The sequence below is a fragment of the Pogona vitticeps genome, chromosome 7, assembly GCF_051106095.1.
Source record: "Pogona vitticeps strain Pit_001003342236 chromosome 7, PviZW2.1, whole genome shotgun sequence".
Taxonomy (NCBI): domain Eukaryota; kingdom Metazoa; phylum Chordata; class Lepidosauria; order Squamata; family Agamidae; genus Pogona; species Pogona vitticeps.
Window position 1 is genome coordinate 27,017,579 of NC_135789.1, and position 20,278 is coordinate 27,037,856.

General features: G+C 46.4%; 1 protein-coding gene across 1 annotated transcript in view; it reads right to left on the reverse strand.

Moving 5' to 3' along the window:
- Positions 1–420: 420 nt before the first annotated feature.
- Positions 421–20,278, reverse strand: part of LOC110089234 (SPNS lysolipid transporter 2, sphingosine-1-phosphate) — an 87,237-nt gene continuing 67,379 nt past the window's right edge. Inside the window, exons 6-14 of the mRNA XM_078378913.1 lie at positions 19,868–20,010; positions 18,799–18,951; positions 17,099–17,288; positions 16,181–16,246; positions 13,822–13,920; positions 13,000–13,163; positions 11,519–11,601; positions 4,047–4,093; positions 421–3,262 (exon numbers count right to left, since the gene is read on the reverse strand). Coding sequence (XP_078235039.1) covers positions 11,538–11,601; positions 13,000–13,163; positions 13,822–13,920; positions 16,181–16,246; positions 17,099–17,288; positions 18,799–18,951; positions 19,868–20,010 — 879 coding nt within the window. The 3' untranslated portion in view covers positions 421–3,262; positions 4,047–4,093; positions 11,519–11,537. The remainder of the gene's footprint in view (positions 3,263–4,046; positions 4,094–11,518; positions 11,602–12,999; positions 13,164–13,821; positions 13,921–16,180; positions 16,247–17,098; positions 17,289–18,798; positions 18,952–19,867; positions 20,011–20,278) is intronic.

Below are 20,278 nucleotides of genomic sequence, written 5' to 3' on the forward strand. Positions count from 1 at the left end.
GTGATTCCTATGGGGGAATTTCGCTGGACAATGTTTGGTCCCTGCTTTGCAAACCGATTTTTGCTAGACAACGATTTTGACAGCTCCCTTCACGCTCACAAAACAGGTGTTTTCGGGACCTAAGCTTCGCAAGACAACTATTTAAACAGCTGATCGGTGGTTCGCAAAGCAGCTTTCCTATGGCCGATCTTCGCTAGACAACGACGATTCTTCCCCATTGGAACACATTAAACAGGTTTCAATGCATTCCAATGGGGAAGTGCTTTTCGCTAGACAATGATTTCGCTAAACAATGATTTCAGTGGAACGGATTATCATCGTCTAGCGAGGCACCACTGTACTTCCCGTGGAGTAGAAATTCCCACAACAAAGTACATAGCAGGGGTGTGATTGAAAAGCTAAGAACAACCAGCAAACAAATAAGTGTTTAAATACTTTTTATTTCTTAATTTACATAACAATGTATGTATATATATATATATATACTTATATATATTTATATATATAATTTGACCTTCTTTTCTTATACTCTGAGAGCCATAATCAATTTTATCGCTCTTTAAAAAATAAAATAGCCTTTTGATGTCTTTTTTTTGTTCTTTGCTTCTGAAAGAAAATCAGAAAACGACTTTTTTGAGTCCTGCCTTGTATAACAAGAAAACATGTACACCGCTCTCCCCTCCCCTGTCATCAAATGTGATTGTTGAAGGGTTTCTTTATTTAAAAAGAAGAAAAAAGTACGTACAGAGCTTTTACCAGATCCCAATGATAATCAGGGCTGGGTCAAAGGTGTGGTAGGGTGGCCTCCCTATTATCTCTCTGAGCTTTACGCTTAGAGATGATCTTGGTTCATCTCAATGATGAAAATACAAACTTTCCTCTGGTTCTTTTCAGCTGAAGCCAGAAAGACCCTTTTCAACCTCCTCCTGTATATCTGAAATTATTTTCGAGTGCTGCTCAGATTTTGCCGCTTCTTCGACATTCTTTGCAACAGAGTCTTGTGTCCCCTCCAAAGCTTACCCATTCCTACATTCTCACACCAAACAGTGGGTGGGGTGGGGGTGGGGGTTTAACAAATGCAAAACTAAGCAGAATCCTTGGCTGGTTTTGCATTTCTAAGGCTGCCCACTCAGGGGATGTTGGAAAAAGAAACTAAGATGCCTTCTTTCTACCAGGTAAGTCTGATCTCACCACTGAAGGGCCTGATCCGGCTCTGAAGGAGACCTGTGAGCTTCCCCTTCTCTCTGGGGGACTCCTTGCCATCATATGCAGGTAGCTTTGCCTTGTGCTCCTTAATGTTTTTTTTTTTCCTCCAGCTGCCCCTCGAACTAGGACCAACGGTGGTGGCGAATCCAGTTTCAGAGGAGCAGTGGATCCAGTCCGGGTTTCTGCCTGAAATTTAAAGGGCAGACCACGGAGCCCGTTTTAGACAGCAGGGTTATGCACTTCGAAAATCTCCTGTGAAGTCGGGACGAAGGTTCACTGTCCCTATGAAAGCCAAGCCCGCCGCCCTTGTTGGTTAACGAAGAGAGGGAGGTGGGCCTTAATAGGGCTTTATCGCATCACCAGGGGGGCACCATGGACTGGGATTGTCAGTTTTTGACCTCAGCCATGGTCCTGATGAGCAGCTGTGGTCCAGCAGAGGCCCTAGGAAGCTTAACCTGCATATAAGGGGATTTAAAAAAAAAATCAAATGTATTGGGGAAAAGATTTGGAAGGGGGAATTTTTTTTAACCTGTACCTGCCGTTTGGGGACTAAAATCTGTCCAGCAGCCCTACCTGAGTCCCTTATTGAAGGGTGAGCCCACAATGATGCAGATCCTACTGACCAAGGGGTCTAATTGGGAAGAGAATCCCAATTATCTGCTGGTCAGGTGTGAATGCTTCAGAGCCCTGACCACAGACATCTTGGTTCCATGTGGATTCTGCCACTAAGTGGCCAGAATCCTTCTGGCATTCACGTAAGATCTGCGGCCCCAACAGGTCCACAGGTCCAATTGTACAACCCAACGGGTGCCCCGCCACATCGCCAATTAGCTGCTCTGGGGGACACCCAACAGGAATCTGGCGGGCGTGAGTGGAGGGAGACCGTCTGGCTACATCTGGGCGGAAAACATCAGCGATGCCGTTCGATGCAACGAAAAAGCACCAGAGTTGGTTGGCCCAACAGTTCTTTTGGAAAGCTTCTCTCTCTGTCTCTGTCTCTCTCTCTCACACACCACAGAGACCGGAGACGTGATGTTAGAGGAGATCCAGACCGAGTGGACAGAGTTCCCCCTTTTGCATCCTCCAAAGGGAATGGACACCCTTCTTTTCAAAATGGCGGCCACCAACGTCTATAGCAGTAGCAGAACAGTTGCATGAGAACTGAATATAAAGCCCATCTTCTCTGCTTCGCATGGACGTGAAAAAAAGAGTGCTGTTCAAAATTCCTTCGCATGGAGGGGGCCACCTTTGAAAAAAACCTCTTGCCAACCACTTCTCTGTCCTGGATGACACCCACGGGTGGGTAAATGTCACACGAGAGCAGTCTGAATCTTCATTTTGAGCGGCCTTTTTTTCCCTACCCCTCCCTCTCCAGATAACTTGGAATTCCCAGAATTCCTTATGGAAAATGAAAGCGCCCGAGTCGCGCCGGTCCGAGAGCAAACCTGACGGTGGGTCTGAGGTAGCTCCAGCTAGTGCAAACAACACCCTTAAATTATAAAAAACGTACGCCATCCATCTAGGCCAGCTTCCTCGCCCTTCTGCAGAAAAACAAAGGCGAAGAAACCACGGGGCGATTTAAATAATAATAAATGCATCTAGGTTGGGCAACTAGAAGCTGCAAGGTTCGCTTGTCTGGCCGGGACAAGGCATCTGGCCGGAGATGAGACCATCACCAAAAGCAGCAGTGAGTCAAATCAGGAGCGGGCACCTGGCTGATGGGCCAAAGTGAGGATTTTCTTCACCGGAAGTGAACTTCAATGCACAATTGTCCAGTTGATTTCTGCCAGGAGAAGTAGGGAAGAAGTAGCACCCACTCCGAAGGGTCCTTCTAGATCAGGAGCGTGAGGACAACCTACAAGAGCAGACCTCCATCTTGGTCTGGAGACATCCTGACCGGTCCGAGGATGGTCACCTAGCTCCTCCCTCCTACTTTGCTTTGAGCGCAGAGAGAGTGGAACCGGGGGAGAATTCTCCGATTATAAGTGCTCGTTTGGGCGTTTCGGGGAAGCCAGTGTCCACAAAAGGTCTTCTTCATGGCCCGAGATGGGGACAGCTGTGCGGGGAAAGAAACAAAAGAGGAGCTGTTAGCGCAGGGGAAGGACGACACGAGCCTTCAGAGAGGGAGGGAGAGGCGGACAGAAAGAGCTGGGTCTGTTTTTCCCATCCTTTGTACCGGCTCGGACCATTAAAGAGAACGTGACCGGAATCCAACAGGCTACAGACAGCAGGATCGGAAAATAGATGCCCTTCTCTACTCAAAAGCCTCGCGCAGGTCTTTACGAGCGACTGAATTGGGCCTTTAAAGTGTGGTGGACGGAGGGCTATTTCTTACTGGAAACCACACAATGGCTGTTTATTACAAGGGCTGTTGGTGGCCTGATTAAGTCCATTTGCAATGGATTCGGAGTTTGTCTCTGACAAAAACAAACTAAAACACAAGATCCAAAGACAGCGGATGTCTAGATAACTATCGCTGTAAGGTTCTTGGGCAGACAACTGGTGTAGAAGTCCTTTTTTTTACTTTCTTGAAGTCACGGAGCATTCTGGCTGGCCACTCTGAGCGTAGTATTATAACAATAATAACTCAAGGCACTGTATGTAAATCACCTTCTCTTCCTTTTATCCTTCCAACAACTCTGTCCAATAGTTTAGGCAGGAATTCAGGATGATGACAAGCTAGCTAACAAAATTTGAAGCTGATCAATTAGCAGGTCGGAGAAGAAGGGTGGAGACATCAGGCCAATCGGCGCACATCCTTCGTGCTCCCGTCTGCCAGTGAATCAAGCCAAAGAATTGGAAATTGCGTTTGCTTATTTCTCAGTGTAGGGGTGACTCACCTCCTTAGACTTTCACAGAGGCTGGAGGCATCATGAGTTGATTGACCCTGTAGAAGGAGGAGAGGCAGAGCCATCAAGGTCCGAATAGGAGCCCAAGCACCCATCCACGCACTCACACCCAGAGCCACTGACAGCACGCACCGTTTCACATGCCAGCGGCCTCAGTCGAGACTGGAACTCAGAACATGTCTGGTCAGTTTGTCGATTAGTTTGGGGAAGAAAATGGGGGGAAAAACCAAAAAGGACAGATGGAATCAAATGGAGAGGGAGGTGCCAGGAGGATTTGGGGGTCCAGGTTCCTAGCCTGGAAACCACTATAAGCTGCCCCCAACCGAAATGATGCCAGAAGATGAATTCCAGGTTCCAAAAACTCTGTCTGGGACGCCCCACAAGCCATCTTTAAAAGAGGAACCACAGCTTGAGAAGGCTTGTAGGAATAAAGATTCTTCCTCGCCATCAGGATTGGAAAAATGAGCAAGCCACCCAGAGACCTTTGGGTAGTGTGGGCGGCATATAAGTTAAATAAGGCTTCTAAGCGCTGTCTTTCCCACCTTGGCTGTAAAAGGAGCCACCTGTAGCCAGCCGACCACGACATTTAAGATAGCTATGCTGCTAATTGTCAGAAAGGACAGAAGTTCTGAGATGCTCTCTTTTTAGAAAGAGAAATTATTTTGTTATGTGCAGGTAGCTTAGGGTCCTTAGGGTGACAGACACCTTTAAATGCCAGGCTTCCTCCCACTCCCACCATCCTCAAGAGGCAGTGGACTACAACTTCCATAATTCTCATCCTGGCCAAACCCAGCAAGAAGGGCAATCGTGTCTTCAATTCAGGGCACCTCTGAGTTTAAGAGCAGCTTGATGTCTTTTAGAAAATAGGATATTGCCGTTTTCCTTTTCTCTCGCTTTTAAATGCCCACGCTGCGTGACAGATGAAACAAAATAAGGTTTAAAAAAAGAAACGTAGAGAAATAGCATCGCGGGCTGGTTAAGGCTGCTGTAAACAAAACATCAGCGGAAAGCATCAGAGGAAAGAAAACAGCAGTTTCAAGCTGGACTCAATGGGCAAAACAAAGTTTGGAATCAATGGGTAATTCCAACGAGAGTCAACCATTGGAATCAATGGGGTTTATGTAAGTCGTGGCCCGGCGTTGCTCCTTTTATGCAGTCCATTCGTGGAACTTTGGTTACAGACTTTGAAAACAACAGCAGTCATCATCATCTTAGAATTTGCAGAACTGGAAGGGACCTGATGGATCATAGAGTCCAGCTCCTATCAAGGAGGGACTCAAACCCCCAAACTTGGGATCCACCACCAGAGACCTAAAACACTGAGCTATCCAGCTATGCTTTCCTTTTTTCTGGCCCTTTTTGGCTGTAATTCCTCAAAGCTCCCACCACACTCTTAGCAATTAAAGGAATGGTGATCCCCCCCCCCCCAAAAAAAGGGATCTGTGCTTCATTGAAATCAATCGGGGATGGTCCAAAAGATTGCAGCTACTTCATGCAAAATCCCCTGCCTTGATACTCTAGAGACTTCTTTGTTTTCTAACCCGGCTATCTAAAGCATGTCCATTTTCTCGAGATTACAGTTGTTTTTGCCGCTGGAAAGGAGGAGTGGGAGGTGATGGCGACAGGCTTCCTGCTATTTCCTGAAAAACAAGGAAGGAGCTTTAATACTCTTGTTTTTCTCCTTTTTCAGTAACAGGAGGGGGAAAAAATAGGGTTTTGGAATTCGAGGAAGCCGGCTTCCCTTTTTGATGGATGCTTTCTCTAGTGAAAAATGTGCACGCAGCAAAAAGAAAATGCCTCTCCGGGGTCCCACACAGACCCAACTGGCTGTTCTCAGAAGTTCTTAGCTTTTTGCCTTCGCGCCACGGGCTAAAAGCCCTTTTGCAATCCACATGGAGCTTCTGTAATTTAGGATTTGCAAGAGGCGTAAGAAATGCCACTCAACTTCAGGGCACGCTTCTACTTATAAGCCTCCTCTACTGGTAACTTAAGAGCTGCAAAGTAGATCGTCAAGCCCGGCTCCTGTTAAGGAGGCCCAGCGGGGAATCAAACTCTCAACCAGATGCTTAGACCAACTGAGCTATCCAGCAGCTAAATCTTAGAACTGCAGGAAGGGACCTCATGCATCATGGAGTCTAATAATCCCTTTCAAGGAAGCAGAGTGGAGAATCGAACCCCCAACCTCTGGCTTCGTAGGTCAGAGACATAAACCACTGAGCTATCTAGCACTCCTTCCTGGCTTCATTTCTCCTGCAGTTACCCTGTTAATGGTTTTCTCCTCCCCAAGATTCTGGGTGAGAAAAGACAGAGCGAGCGTGGAGAAAGGATTAGAATCTGGGAGATCTGGGTTCAAATCTCTGCATAGCCATGAAACTCATCGGGTGACCCCGAGCCAGTCACAGCGTCTGAGCCTGAGCTATCTCGCAGGGGTGCAGTGAAGATAAAAATGGAGAAGACGACAGCGATTTCCAGTGCCTTCCGTTCAGTGGAGGAAAAGCAGGCTATCGAGGTGAGGAAATCAGTAGAAGATAAGCATATGCAGGTCATCCTGAGATATTTGCATTCCTGCAAAGCTGCCGGTGAAGTTGTTGAGGGGGAGCATTGAAGAATGTCAAAAGGGAACTTAAACGACCCAAAACAAAATGGAAAAAAAAAAACAAAGCAAACAGCTCTGCTAAAAATAAAATGAGAATTCAGACATATGGAAATGAAGTGGAAATTGGATCGTCATCGGATCATGAGCTTCGCTCTGGAAAAATACAGTCGAACGATACATTTCCCAGGAAGAGAAGAAGAAGCCGTTCAAAAATGCCAGTAATAAAAATAAAGGCAAAGGAATCTGGAAATCTACCTAAGCTTTCTCTCTTTTAGAGTTTAAGACCTGCTGTGGATCATGGCTGGATTGTTTACATCTTAATGCACATTTATTTCCGTGACATGTTTAGCCTAGTTCAATCATAATTGCAAGTCTTAGTGAATTATCTGTAAATATTGTTGCTTTGGCTTATGTAACTTCATTTCTGACATTGCTCAGAGCTGTTCTGAAAACACACACACAGGCACGATCGCATAAAAAACAATAATGAGCCTAGGGACTCCTTAAAAAGACTTTGTTTTATTATTGTTAGGATATTTAAATGTTTCGTGTTTTGCTGTGGTTCTATTTTAAATGTTTACGAAACCACCATGAATAGTGCTTTGGCACTAATGGAGGCAGTATATAAATTAAATAATAAATAAATTTCAAAGTCTAATCAGTTCTCTTTGGCATAAGCCCTCACAAAGTAGCTTGTAGTCCATGAGTGTGTGCCGCAGGTAATATTCTGAGAATCATGGTCCGATTTATTTGTATTCTGCTTTTTCCGGGCAAGACTCTGCTCCCAGTAGTCTATTTTAAGGTCAGGAGCAGCACTTCAGAAATGACGACGTCCCAGCATGACATAAAACCAAACAACAATATTGGCAGATAATCTGGTAATCGCTCCCTGCCACGAAGGAGAGGGAGTATGATCTATTAGTGAACAGAAATAAAAACACAAATAAAAGGTTGAGCACCAAACAAGGGAGTGAAAATCTCCCCGTCAGACTCATCCCTCTTTGCATTAATTGAGTAGCCCTCATTGATTAATCCTTCGCAGGCGGCTGCTCTGAAAATGAAAAGCTGACCGTGGGGTGGGGTGGGGGAAGGGAAAAAAGGCTGATGCCCCAGGTAAAAAAAAAATTCCATTAATTCACAGATTATGTGATGTGCTGTGACAGGCGGCTCTTCTTTGCTCGTAAGGGAATTGGGCTGCATTGGACAAATCGGAGCTGTGGTTACCCGAAAGGAAAAACTAAGGAATGGATCAGATGCCTTCAAAACGTTAAATGATGCTGCAGCCTCCGGAGCACACGGATCATTGAAAAGCTCCTTCTATGGAATATAACTTCCAGGTAACCTAAGGCTAATGATGTCATCAGCCGCAGCAGACCGCTGCTGACGACGGAAGGCTTTCTTTGGCCATTTCTCCAAAACGTCTGGCCAGCTTTTACGTTTTCTCACTGTTTTTTAATAAGAGTTGCTTGAACCTCTCTGCAGATTTTAAGGGAGGAGAAACTCAGCTCTCCCCTCTCATCCTCTTCTCTCCCAGAAACCTCTCGGGGGGGGGGGGGGATAAAAGCCGCTCTTGTAAAGAAAATCAATAGGCTTCTTTCCAGCCAACTAAATTTCAAAGGGGAAACTGTTCACGGCCTCTCATTAAAGCATCTAAATGGAGATGGAGGCTAAACGGCCCAAGATCACCATATATATCTTTTACTCCTTCATCTGATCTCGATGCAGAGACCCTGCATACGTCCCACTATCCTATGCTTTCAGCCGGTTGAAGGCAGAAAGGCACAATTGTTCTTCCAGTCAGGATAAATTTATTTATGATATTCCATAGACTAAGCACACAAGACTCTGGCTATGCCAGATCTGTTGGAGTTTTCACAACCTCGCATGCTGTCAATGCAAGGTGTGGCTTGGAAGGAGCTTTCTGGGCTAAGTGACTGTCAATCTATCCAACACTAACCAATCATTTCTTCCTGCTTCTGAATTCAAAGAGAGAACCGCCTCTCTGCTGAGAGCTTCTCCTTCACTCTGTTCCATCTGTTGCATTCACTGCTGTTGATCTGTTCACAACTGTGAGTAACGAAACGGTTTTTATTCTTTCTCCTACCAATGTTTCCGAGTGAGTGGTTTGGACCTTAGGTGCCAGCTAATGAGAAAGGGGCGGACTATCTGGGTGGACTTGTAGCTATTCTCCTTTGTGAGTCTCTGTGCTTTTACTGTGTAGCAAAGGAATTTTACCAGAAATTCAAAACTCTGCAACAAAAACAGCAAGAGAAGATTTTTTTTTTCAGGCTCTAGAGAGTTCTGAGGTTTCCAAAAGTACAAAAACAACTAGGGGCAAAACGGTAACCCCCTCTCGCTCATGGCTGGTGCTTTTCCAGCCCCTGTCTCTTCATACAGTCTCCACAGCCCAGACCCCAAAATCTGCCTCCTGATCTATGTTTTTGGGTGGCGGACCTTGTGGATTTCAGTCTAGGAGTATGTTCTCTCTTTCCTGGTGCCACATCACCGAGCTACGATCTCTCTCTTTCTTTCTCTCTTTTACTGTCTGAGAGATGCTGTCAAGCGGAGTGGCTCACGCAGGGCTCAATGGATTGATATGCTACACTTTCTGTGCTCCTAAAATAAGTCGGAGGCGATTTGATGGCACGAAACGACAACAAAGCGGGGGGGGGGGGGGGGGGAAACAAGGTCAGCCTCCCATATTGAGTTCAGAATCAAGCACACACAGAGGCATGCAGAAAAACAAACCAAGGACATGTGCCAGAGATTTTATCTGCTGGCATAATTTGGTCTGATATTTGAGAACCTTTGGGGCCAAGCAATAAACATAGACATTGTTTCTGTGCCCGACGCTGCCGGGAAAAGAGTCCAGAAATCCACAGAACAGACGAATTCCCAATTCCAGAGGCATCAATACAGGCAGCTGGTAATCACGTCTGCGACTTATGCAGTTTGGATTCTCAAATACAGACGCCCAAAGCCCGATTCTACATGGGGGGTTCTGAAAAAAATAAATAACTTCCGCAAGCACCATGCTTTTCAGCCAATTCTCATCTTCTCTTTTTATAGCTTAAGAGCACAGACACCTCTTCTTGCTATCAAGAATGTACTGCACTTAATTGCATGGTCTTGTAGCCAAGCTTATCTATCATCATCACCAACATCAATGCCGTTTGCTTATTTGGAAATCATCGAAGCCTTGCAACCGTGCATTCCTTCGGAGCAAGCTCCAGCCAACATGCAGATCCATCTGCAGTCCTCGGCTGGCATGGAGGAAACCCACCATATAGACACAAATATTTCAGAAAATTCCGAAGAAACAAAGGAAAAATAAGGGAAGGATGTAGAATCAACTCCCACGAGGTGTCTCAAGAAAAAAATTAGCATGCAAACACACAATTTGGCAAAGTTCTTTTTTTTTTTTAAGACTATAGTGAGAGAGCTTGGGATTTATTTATTTTTGCACTACACGTCCCATAATCCCCCCCAACCAGCTCAGTCATCATGAACATGCAGGCGAGAGGATTCTAGGAGCTGTTTTCCCGATGGGTAGCATTTCCGAGCTCTGGCAACAAAGCCCAGGATATCTCGGAAAGCTGATCGGTGGCCAGAGATGACACTGGCTGTGGGGATGATGGAAGCTGGCGATTAAAAAAAAAAGTTGCACTCCCAAGTTCTGTGGATCTGTTAGCGATGCATGTTTCGAGAAAAATGGGTATGTTTTATTGTCAATGGCTTTATAGTTAAAAAAAATGAGCGAGAACTTCCTGTATGGTTCAGAGAAAGGTCAGAGGAAAAAGGAGAAGAACAGGTGAAGTGGAAGAATGGCAAAATAAAGCAGAGAATTCTCGTTTTGGGCTGACTTCCCCCCCCCCCAATGGAAGTGGTTCAGGGCAATCTAAGGAATGCCGAAAAAGGGGGAAGGCGATCCACATGCTACCCAATGTTGCCCCACCCTAGTTGATCGCCAACGGCTCCTTTCAACTTGAGCAGGATGGATGGATATTTCCCAGCTGGTCACAACATGGGGACCAAATCCTAATTTCCACCTCCTTTAGAGTCTCGGCTCCCCTTTCAAAAACAAAGTGGCAAGGTCACTAGTCCTCATGGCGGTCAAGCACAGAGGGGACACCCACTGAAGTTATCAGAATCCCGAATGGGAGGTTGGAAAGGGGAGTGAGATTCTGAGCAAAAGAGGATTGCAAAACAGTTCCATAATAATAATAATTTTAGAATAATAATCTCAGGGCTGGAAGGGATCCTATGGGTCATTGAGTCCAGCCCTTGTCAGGAACTCGAACTCGCAACCTCTAAGCCACTGAGCTATCTAGCAGGACCCTATAGACTTTCTCACAGCATTAAGTTTTCTCTTGTAAAGTTCATGTCAGGCAGTTTTTGGTGGAGGGAAGAAAACTGACTTGTGTCAACCGAGGTTGGGAGGAAAAAGGTGAACCACGTTACTGCCCAATTAAGTTTTGTAACTCGTCAGCCAGAGACAGGAAGATTGTGGTGGAGGATGGGTCTCTATCCATAATAACGTTAAGATAAACACAGGGGTTTCAGAAACCCACTTAAAAAAAAATCCATCGCATAACGTCAAAGCACCACCACAAATACGCCTCAGGAACCACATGTTTTTGGAAGGGCCTCCCACAAAAATATAAAATAAAATAAATAAAATATGTACCCTTGGGCAGTGCTGAAACTTGCTCTTCCTGATGGGAAGAAATCAGCTTTCTCTGTGTTTTCTTTTGGTTTGAGAAATATATATAGATATGGTAGGTTTCCCGTCCTTTAGCAAAGCAAAGAAAAAAGTTTAAAGAGAAAAAAAAAAGAACGGGGGAAAAAAAAAGAAAGACAAACTAACCCTCAGAAATCTCTCGTGGTTACTGTGTGACAGCGTCTTCTGAATAAGTGGAGTTACCAATGGCGAGGTGGTCCAGATCCGTACTGAAAAACAGGTAGCCCACATTGGTCTGTTTTTTTTTTTAATTCCTTTTGAGCCAACCGTTATCAAAACCTCGGATAGAATCAGAGCTTGGAAAAAGTTACCTTGATTTCTGGAGCCCTCGGGCTGGCAAGAGGCTGAGCCTTGTAGTCCAGAAAAGGAACTTTTTCCAAGCTCTGGGAAAAACGGCAGCTTGAGAGAGGATTCTGTGCTCCGGTATGACCCCCTCTGATAGACTCACAGGCCTGCTTTATAACAAGCCACCCCCCTCTCTCGCCTCTTCTCCTTCCTCCCGGTCTTTTCCTCTTTGTGCATCACGACCCACAGCTCTTCCGGAGGCAGAGCGTGCCGGGATTGGCATCCAAACTGTGCTTTTAAAAATCCACTTTTCTTTAAGAAATCTGCTTTCTCTTTAGGAAATATTTAAGAAATCCCTTTTCTCTGCTGGCATCTTTCTTTCGTGAAAGTGCTAACCGAAAGCTTCTGGCAGGGAGGCTTCTCGGGGTGGAAATCAACGGCAAATGGGAGGGGACGTAGCCCTAAACTTCGCCCCAGCACAAAGCCTCGCTAAAAAGACACAGTCCTCTCAAAACGAACAAAAAGGAGTGGAAAGACACAGAGAAAAAACACTGTACAAAGTGAGATAGGAGGAATGTGTTGGGAGTTTTGGCAACCTCGCATGCTGCCTTTAGTAGGTTTGCCTGGGTGGGACCTTTCTGGGCTGGGGCGACTGTCAATCTATCCAGCAGTAACCAATCATTCCTTCCCTGCCTCTGAATCCAAAGAGAGCCCCGCCTCTTTGCTCCGTGTCTCTTTCGTTCTCCTGAGTCAGCCGGAATCAGTGAGTCTGTTGAGGTTTGTTGCTGAAAGCAGTCCTGTTTGTCTGTTTGCTGCTTGATCTGCTGACAACCGTAAGTAATGATGCCTTTTATTCTTTCTTCTTATTTATGTCTCAAAGAGAGTTACTGAGACTATAAGTGTCAGTTAATGAAAGAAAAGGGGTGGACCAGTCTGGGGAAATCGAAACTTTTCTGCTTTGTGAATCCCTGCACTTCCGCTGCACAGCTAGAGGAACTGAACCAAAAATTCAAAACTCTGCCACAGAATGCTGTGTGGACGAAGGGACAGATAACAACAATATCAGTGCAGAATGGGGTCCTTTTAGGAGAGCAAATGTTTACCTGGAAGGACTCAGAGATTTGAATGCTAGACATGAGGGCAGAAGCTGTGATATTCCTCTCACATGCCAGTGCTGGGGTATTTTTTTGGCTAAAAAGCAGTGTGTAAGCACTTGAAATAAACACATGTACTTCCTTGCTTTGCACGCTAGTACTGGATCCTTTGCAGGAGAAAGACAGGATGAACGTATTTCAAATACATTTAAAAAAATAAATACTCACTGCTGCTCTGCTTTAGCCCGGTCGCTGAGGAAGAAAAGAGCCGTTGCCAGGAAAAACATGCCCCCCAGGACTACCACGAACGGACACAGCATAAGCGCATAGCCCAAGCTGAGGAATTCCCAGAGCGCTGACTCCTTTGTGCTCTGGCGTATCACGTCTGAGATCTAGAGGGAGGAAACAGAGATGAGGAGAGGGAAACAAGGTTGTTCGGGGGACGAGAGGCTGTTACATTTCCGGGTGATGGAGTTGTAGTCGGGCAGAGTTTATTCAAGATGTCAAGGAGAACAGATTGCTTCCCCGCCTGAGATATGTGCGAGCGTTTTGGCTTTCACAGGAAAAACAAGTCTTAACAAGCCTGAAGGAGAAACTGGCTCTTTTCCTGCATTGTTCCCGGGGGTTTCCCATTGTTTAGCCTCCAGCCAACATGTCCAGGGACCTCCTCAGGAATTCCTCTAATGGCCCAGACAATGTCCCTTGAGGATAAGACCAGGGAGGGAACCTCAGATCAAAAGTAGAGTCTGCAAGCCATTCTGGATTCCATCCCTGCTCAAGAATGTTGGTGATTTATCACGGATCACGCCACAATTATTTTTTTAAAAAATACAAAGTAGGACACTCGGCCAACCTACCACCTACGTTCTATGCTGAGATGTACAGCGTTTCTGCACAAATTATAGCAAAAATGCACGCCTGTCGTTTAGTCTGCGGAAACTTGTGTACGGAAATCGAAGTCTTTGCATATTTGTGCACGTAGTGAAGAAGGCTAAGGGCCCCAATCCCGCACCGCCTCCCTGGCCCGGGCGCCCCATCGCGGTCACTTACAAAGCCAATGAGATACGGGCTCCCGGCATCTCCCAGGAGATGTGACGTGAAGCTCTGCAAAGCTACAGCCGTCGCGCGTCGTGTCGGAATAACTACATACTGGAGAGGCAGAAGAGAAGGAAGAGGAAGGCATAAGCGATTAAAAAGAGAGCCACCGCTTTCAATAAACTGAACCATCCGATTGCTTTCTAAGCTTTACTCCAACATGCATTTGAGGGACTTCTTTTCCTATCTTTATTGGGCAATTATTGGAATCTCAATAATGAGTGCTAGTGAACCAGCTGAAGAGGATGAGTGAGCTAAGATATTTCCATCTGCTTCTAAAAAGCCGGCCTAATTAACGAGGAATCCATTTTTAGCAGCTGAATACTACTTTTCATACAATCAGGCCAAAATTCTACTGCCGGTTTCCACCTAGATAAGGGAAATCACATACATCTGGGTGGCTCATAGCCACTCACCAATGAGGTGCTAACTGTGTTCCTGGGTGCGCATGCCCAAAATATGTCCAGCATCCCATTAATCAACCCTTTGGTGCCAAGACATATGTGATTTCTCTTCTGCAGGTATAAACTTGCAATGCATTTTGACACTGGCTGTCAAAGCTGCAGGTATATTCATTCACGGCATAGATCCTAAGAGCTCAAGGTGGTGTTTACAGTGAATTCCTCTCCAATTTTACTGCAAAAGAACACCCCTGTGAGGTGGGTTAGGGTTAGGGTTAGGCAGATGGCTCCAGATGACCCACGGAGCTTCACGTCTGAAAGAGGATTGGGTCTCCCTGGGTTTTGTAATTTGCCCAAGCTCTGTGAAGCATGAGGTCGTTAACCAAGCTTCTTGGGTTCATTGCCTGCCTCTTTCTGACAGTAGAAGCTGAGGGTTTGTTTTTGTGTGTGTGTGTCAGACAAGTTAGGGGATTCTGGGTTTTGTAGTCCACAAAAGAAGCTTCCCCCAGCGCCGCCGACAATGAATTGGCAGGGAAACAAAATGGTAGCCGGGACTGCAACACGAAATGGCCTCCGGAGCGCGCCAAACTTTGGTCGGCCAGAGACGGCGAACCCACAAGGTTGTGTACACAGCGGAGCGTGTTTGATTTGAGTCCTCCATGAAATGCCACAGGATGGTCGGTGTGGGAGAGCCCAGCAGGAAAACATGCACACTCGTCCACTTTTGAATAGGACGCCGACCCTAGACGACATTTTTAGCCCAACCACAGAGCCAGACCCAAAAGTCACGCCGCAAGAGCCGGCTCAAATCATCCTGCCAAAGATGGCCAAAGTGAGCCAAGCCGGCCCGTTTCTAAGGAAGAGTGTGGGATCGCTAGTTGGTTGCTAGGTGCTCAGCGGCACCACACCCACCGCTCCGGAAGGATAAGGAAGAGCTGAGAAGGCAAACCTCCACCTCCTTAAAGTAGAGACCAGGAGGAAAGCCTGGGGTTTTGCCACTCATGGCCTCTTCCCGCCACAAAACCCAAGCCAGGCTATTTATAGGATGGCCGGAAGGCAGCTCTTAAGCCCTGTGCTTTTGTGGCACAAAAGAATTCTGCATCAGAGCTTGGACAAGTTCTTTTCCTGGGGGGGGGGTGACTACAAGTTCCAAAATCCGCAGCTGGATTGTCGGCCCCAAATGACTGTAGGAAGAACTGAAAGGGAAGATGGGCCTGTCTAGACTGGCAGTTTGGGGTGTGGGGTGGATCCGGCTACAAAGGGTCTGTTGAGATCCAGGTGGGGAGGAGTAAGGTGCCATTTGGAGTGATTCTCCCATCCAAACAGCAAACGTCCCCTTGTTGCCTGGTCAACTGTGAATTAAGTGCTTCCCCTGATCGTCTGCAGAGGATCAGGGGAAGTGAGTTATTTTATGCCGTTCCTGTCTCCCTCTGTCAGTGCTCTTTCATTTTATCTCTTCCTTCCTCCCTGCTTCCATTCCCTTGTTTTCCCTCCACTTTCTCTCTCGGATTGACAGCCATGACGGCTGTTAGCTTCCCCACTAAATAACGAACATGCCAAAAAAGAATGCATGCCCTGTGCCTGGGCCAGAAAGGTGTGTGGCCACTCTTAAAGGGGGAAGATGGATCCTTCCAAGTGGCAACACTTGCAGACAAGGTCTTTTTTAAAAATGCAAACTGTGCCGTCAGCGATCCATATACCATTTCTATATGTTAGTGTGGACAGGCCCATCTATATAATAGGCAGAAGCAGGTTAGCTCAGCATTTTGTCCTTCCAAGGTTGGTAAACTGAGTACCCAACTCTCTGGGAGAGACGTGTAGTCTGCATCATCATATTGTAAGCCTCTCAGAGAGTGGTTTGAGCACTATGGGGTGGAATACAAGCAAGCACACTTAAGTACGAGCACACTTACCATAAGGATATCAGCGGTGATGGCCCAGTTGGAAAACAGAAGAGTTTCCCCAATAAAAATGCAGACCTGCCATTGAAACACAAGACACATGTAGGGTTGACTCACACAAGCTTTAGAAGGGCTCATAAATTAGGAATTTGCTGCAAATACTAATTGGAAATACAACTTTTGAGGCTGGCAGTCCTCAGAATCCAACTGCCCACACAGGCTGGGTGAATCTTGTGGGGTGCGTTGTCCGCAAAAGTAACTTTTCCAAGCACTATTCTTATTACGATGCTACTGAACAGAGGGTGATGGATTTTACGGTCCACCTGATAGTTCCAATAGGATTTTCTTTTGGAAGAAACTTGAACATTTGGTTAGATCAGGTTAGATCCCTTGCCTTTGGGTCATCCAGGGGTTGTTGCACTGCAATTCCCAGAAGCCTTCACCACCGTCCGTGTTGGGCCAGGGTTTCTGGGCATTGTAGTCCAGGAATACTTGGGTGACGCAAGGTTGGGAATCACCGTGTTAGACAGGTACTTGTAAAATGTTCCAGTTATAAAGGTTGGGCTGCTAAGAAAAGCAACATACAAATATTTAAGCTAAGAAAAGCAACATACAAATATTTAAGCTAAGAAAAGCAACATACAAATATTTAAGCTAAGAAAAGCAACATACAAATGTTTAAGCTAAGAAAAGCAATATACAAATATTTAAGCTAAGAAAAGCAACATACAAATGTTTAAGCTAAGAAAAGCACCATACAAATATTGAATAGTGTGATGATGGTGGTGATGAACCTGGCCAAGTTCTCCCCTCCCCAAATCCAGAACCAACACTGCACAGATGAACTGAGAGACAGGTGGGCAGACGGACAGAGAGTGACCGACCGACCGATGCGAGAACCGTTCATCCCTTTCCAGATCTAATACCTACATAAGCGCCCACAATGCTGCTCTTGGCCGCCACGAAGATGAGGCAGGTGAAGATGGCGGAGCCCAGCATCCCGACGGCGCACACCAGCGGATCCGCCCGCTGCGTTTTCAACCGGCACCACTTGGTCGCTCCGGCCCCGGTGATCACGCCCAGGAATCCGGTGAAACAGGTGATGGCCCCGAAGATCAAGCTAAGGACAGGGAAGAATTCAAAACAAAAATAAAGGCATGTCTCCCTTACCGGGGGTGGGAGGCACTTGCATTATTAGATGCAAAGCTGGAAAAGCAAGAGACAAGAAGGGGATGGATTAGCCAGAAGAAAAAAGGAGAGAGAGAGGTGATGAGAGCCCCGTGGTAAGGGAAATTCTGCAAAACTCAACCAGTGCTGATTCTAGGAGAACTGTCTTCCAAGGAAATGCTCGTTTCTCTCATTTTTAAAATAGATTAGGCACAAGTATTGGAAGAAACACCTTTTGTTGAGATGTGTAAAATATACCCCCCACTTGTCTGCCTTTAGATTAGATAAGCACTCAAACCTCAGTGTGTTGTTAAAATCAACAACCACCCAGGCACCTAGACGGCCGGGTAAAAATGTCAACCCAGCCAAGGAGGTACTGAAAAATTAGAAGTGCTTTCTATCAAACAGCTACTTGAAATTCTGTGAGCTGACTTCACTTGGAGAAGCAAAATAACAGTCAAGAGATGCCATTATGTTCTTCCGAGAACTTGAAGCCTTAGGTGGGTTCCCAGCAAAAAAAAAAAAAGAAAGAAAGATAATCACATTCACATCATGTTTATATCCATTTTATGTTTGACTTGTAGCTATCTTTGTTCCAAATCCAGACCCCCAGAACCTTAGACATCTGAAACCAGGCACACATAACAAGGTTACTCTTCAGAGGCCCTCTAGGAAGCTCTGACACGCAAGCCCTGCTTTCTTTTGCAAGCCCACCCCCCAAAAAAAAACTTTTAAGAAGTTAAGGAGAGTGAGCAACACTTGATTGAACGGGACAGGAAGAAGGAACCTCTGGTCTACGGGATGAATACGGCTCACGTCCAACTGATTAGTTTCCTGCCCAACTGGCAGCTAGGTAAGAGTAAGAAAATAATTACACCCCTGATCCTATTTTGCCTTTGATGCAACTCCTTCACCCCAGTTATTTCTGGAATGGGAGGCCTTGAGCCCGTCCCCAAATACAGTGGTACCTCGCCAGACGACGACCTCGCAAAACGACGAATGATGAGGTTTTGCGACCACTATAGCGATTCGCAAAACAGTGATTCCAATGGGCGATTTCCGCTGGATGATGTTTGGGTCCCTGCTTCGCAAACCAATTTCCGCAAGATGAAAATTTTGCCACTGATCGGCGCTTTGCAATCGGGTATTTTCGGGACCGATGCTTCACAGGGCAGCCATTTTAACAGCTGATCGGCGCTTCGTAAAATGGCTTCCCTATGGGCAATCTTCGCAGAACTACAAGGATTTTTCCCCATTGGAACACATTAAACGGGTTTCGATGCATTCCAATGGGGAAACGGTTTTCGCTAGATGATGTTTTTGCTAAACAGCGATTCCAATGGGACAATTATTGTCGTCATGCGGGGCACCACTGTAAGGAATCCAGCCCCTGAGCTGGAGAATCTCCTCACCCTTGGAACTGAGATTTCCAAATGAACGACAAAGCCAGCACTAAGCCTCACCTGTCCTTGGTCCCACAGGGTTGCGCCGTGCAGGTTTCGGCTGTTTTCTGCACCACCTGCGCCCGGTGGAGGTAGAGGGGGATCCACATGCCCAGAGCTCCCGTGGCAAAGGAGACGGCTGAGGTAGCCAGAGAGGAGAAAACGTAGCTGCGGCTGGAGGGAGAGAAAGAGGTCGCAAGTGAGGAAATAAAAGGAGTCATCCTGAATGTATGAGGGTGGGTGGGGAGCATGGGAAAGAGGGAGGGGAACAGACCCACCCTACAAACATGACGTCAGCTCGACCTCTTGAGGTTTTCCAAAGAAGGCTGGGAGGTGTCGTTTGATCATACTGGGAATTGTAGTTCCACTCAAATACTGGTGTGTCCCCTCCCCCCCAAAAACCCCCTATAACTCCCAGATTCTGGAGGACTGTAAACTACAAAGTCTAAAGACTAGGATATATAAATAAGCTGAAAGAGTTTGACGGACAGATGGTATCACTTCTGTGGCATAAATTTATGCTGTGCAGTCCACATTGGTGCCACGGGACCACCGATGAGCATCATACCTCCATAAAAAAACAGGCCCCAAAATCTTGTAAACCGCATAGGTGTCTCTGCAACGAGCACAGAGTTGGGGAAAAGGAGACAGATCATGAGAAAACTACTTTTTTGAGAGAGAGAGGAGGGACTACAACTCCCAGAATCTCCCACCTGGGGAGAATGGGAGCTGTAGTCCAAAAAGAAACTTCCCCTCTCTGCATGGGACACAGGGGAGTGGTTGGAGACAATGAGTTCGGTTGGGAAAGTTATGGCTGGGGATTCTGGGTTTTGTAATCCATGAATGCAATTTCCCAGGATCTGAAATACTGATGCTTAGTCAATGGCATGAGACACATTGAATCAGTGCGGATTTGCTGAGTCAACTCCCCCATAATTTTCATTGATTCCAATGGGCCCACTCGTGTGCAAAGCAACAGGTGAGAAAGTAGAGGCTCCTTTTAAGACTTATTTTCCTCCCTTTGGACTATCTTTGCTACATGGCGTTCAAAGCTGTCCGCTGGGGAAATCAACTGTGCCTCATCTCTTACTTTCTGATCAAGGCCTTCATGTCTCTCAGCCACGAGGTCCGAGCTTTCAGCTGCGCCCCCAGCTGTTCGGCGTTGCCTCTCTTTGCCGCCGGAACAAAAATTAAGATGAGCGTCCCAGTGATCATGCCTAAAAGGGGCGAAACCTGGGGAAGGAAGGAGAGGGAAAGAGACGAAATGTTAACGCTGCATGGTGCCTCCATCCAGATTTATGACTGCCCATGAGATGGCAGAGTCTTGCCCTGGGGGAGAGAAGCCATTTGCATTTCATGACAGCAGTAGATCTGCTCCAGAGTAGAGTGTGACTTTAAAAGGAGGTCTCCGTGGTGCTGAATCTATTTTGAGGGCTCGGGTTCAGGACCTTGGACAACACCTACGAAGTTCTGGGTCAAATGGGGTGCGGATGAACTGCCC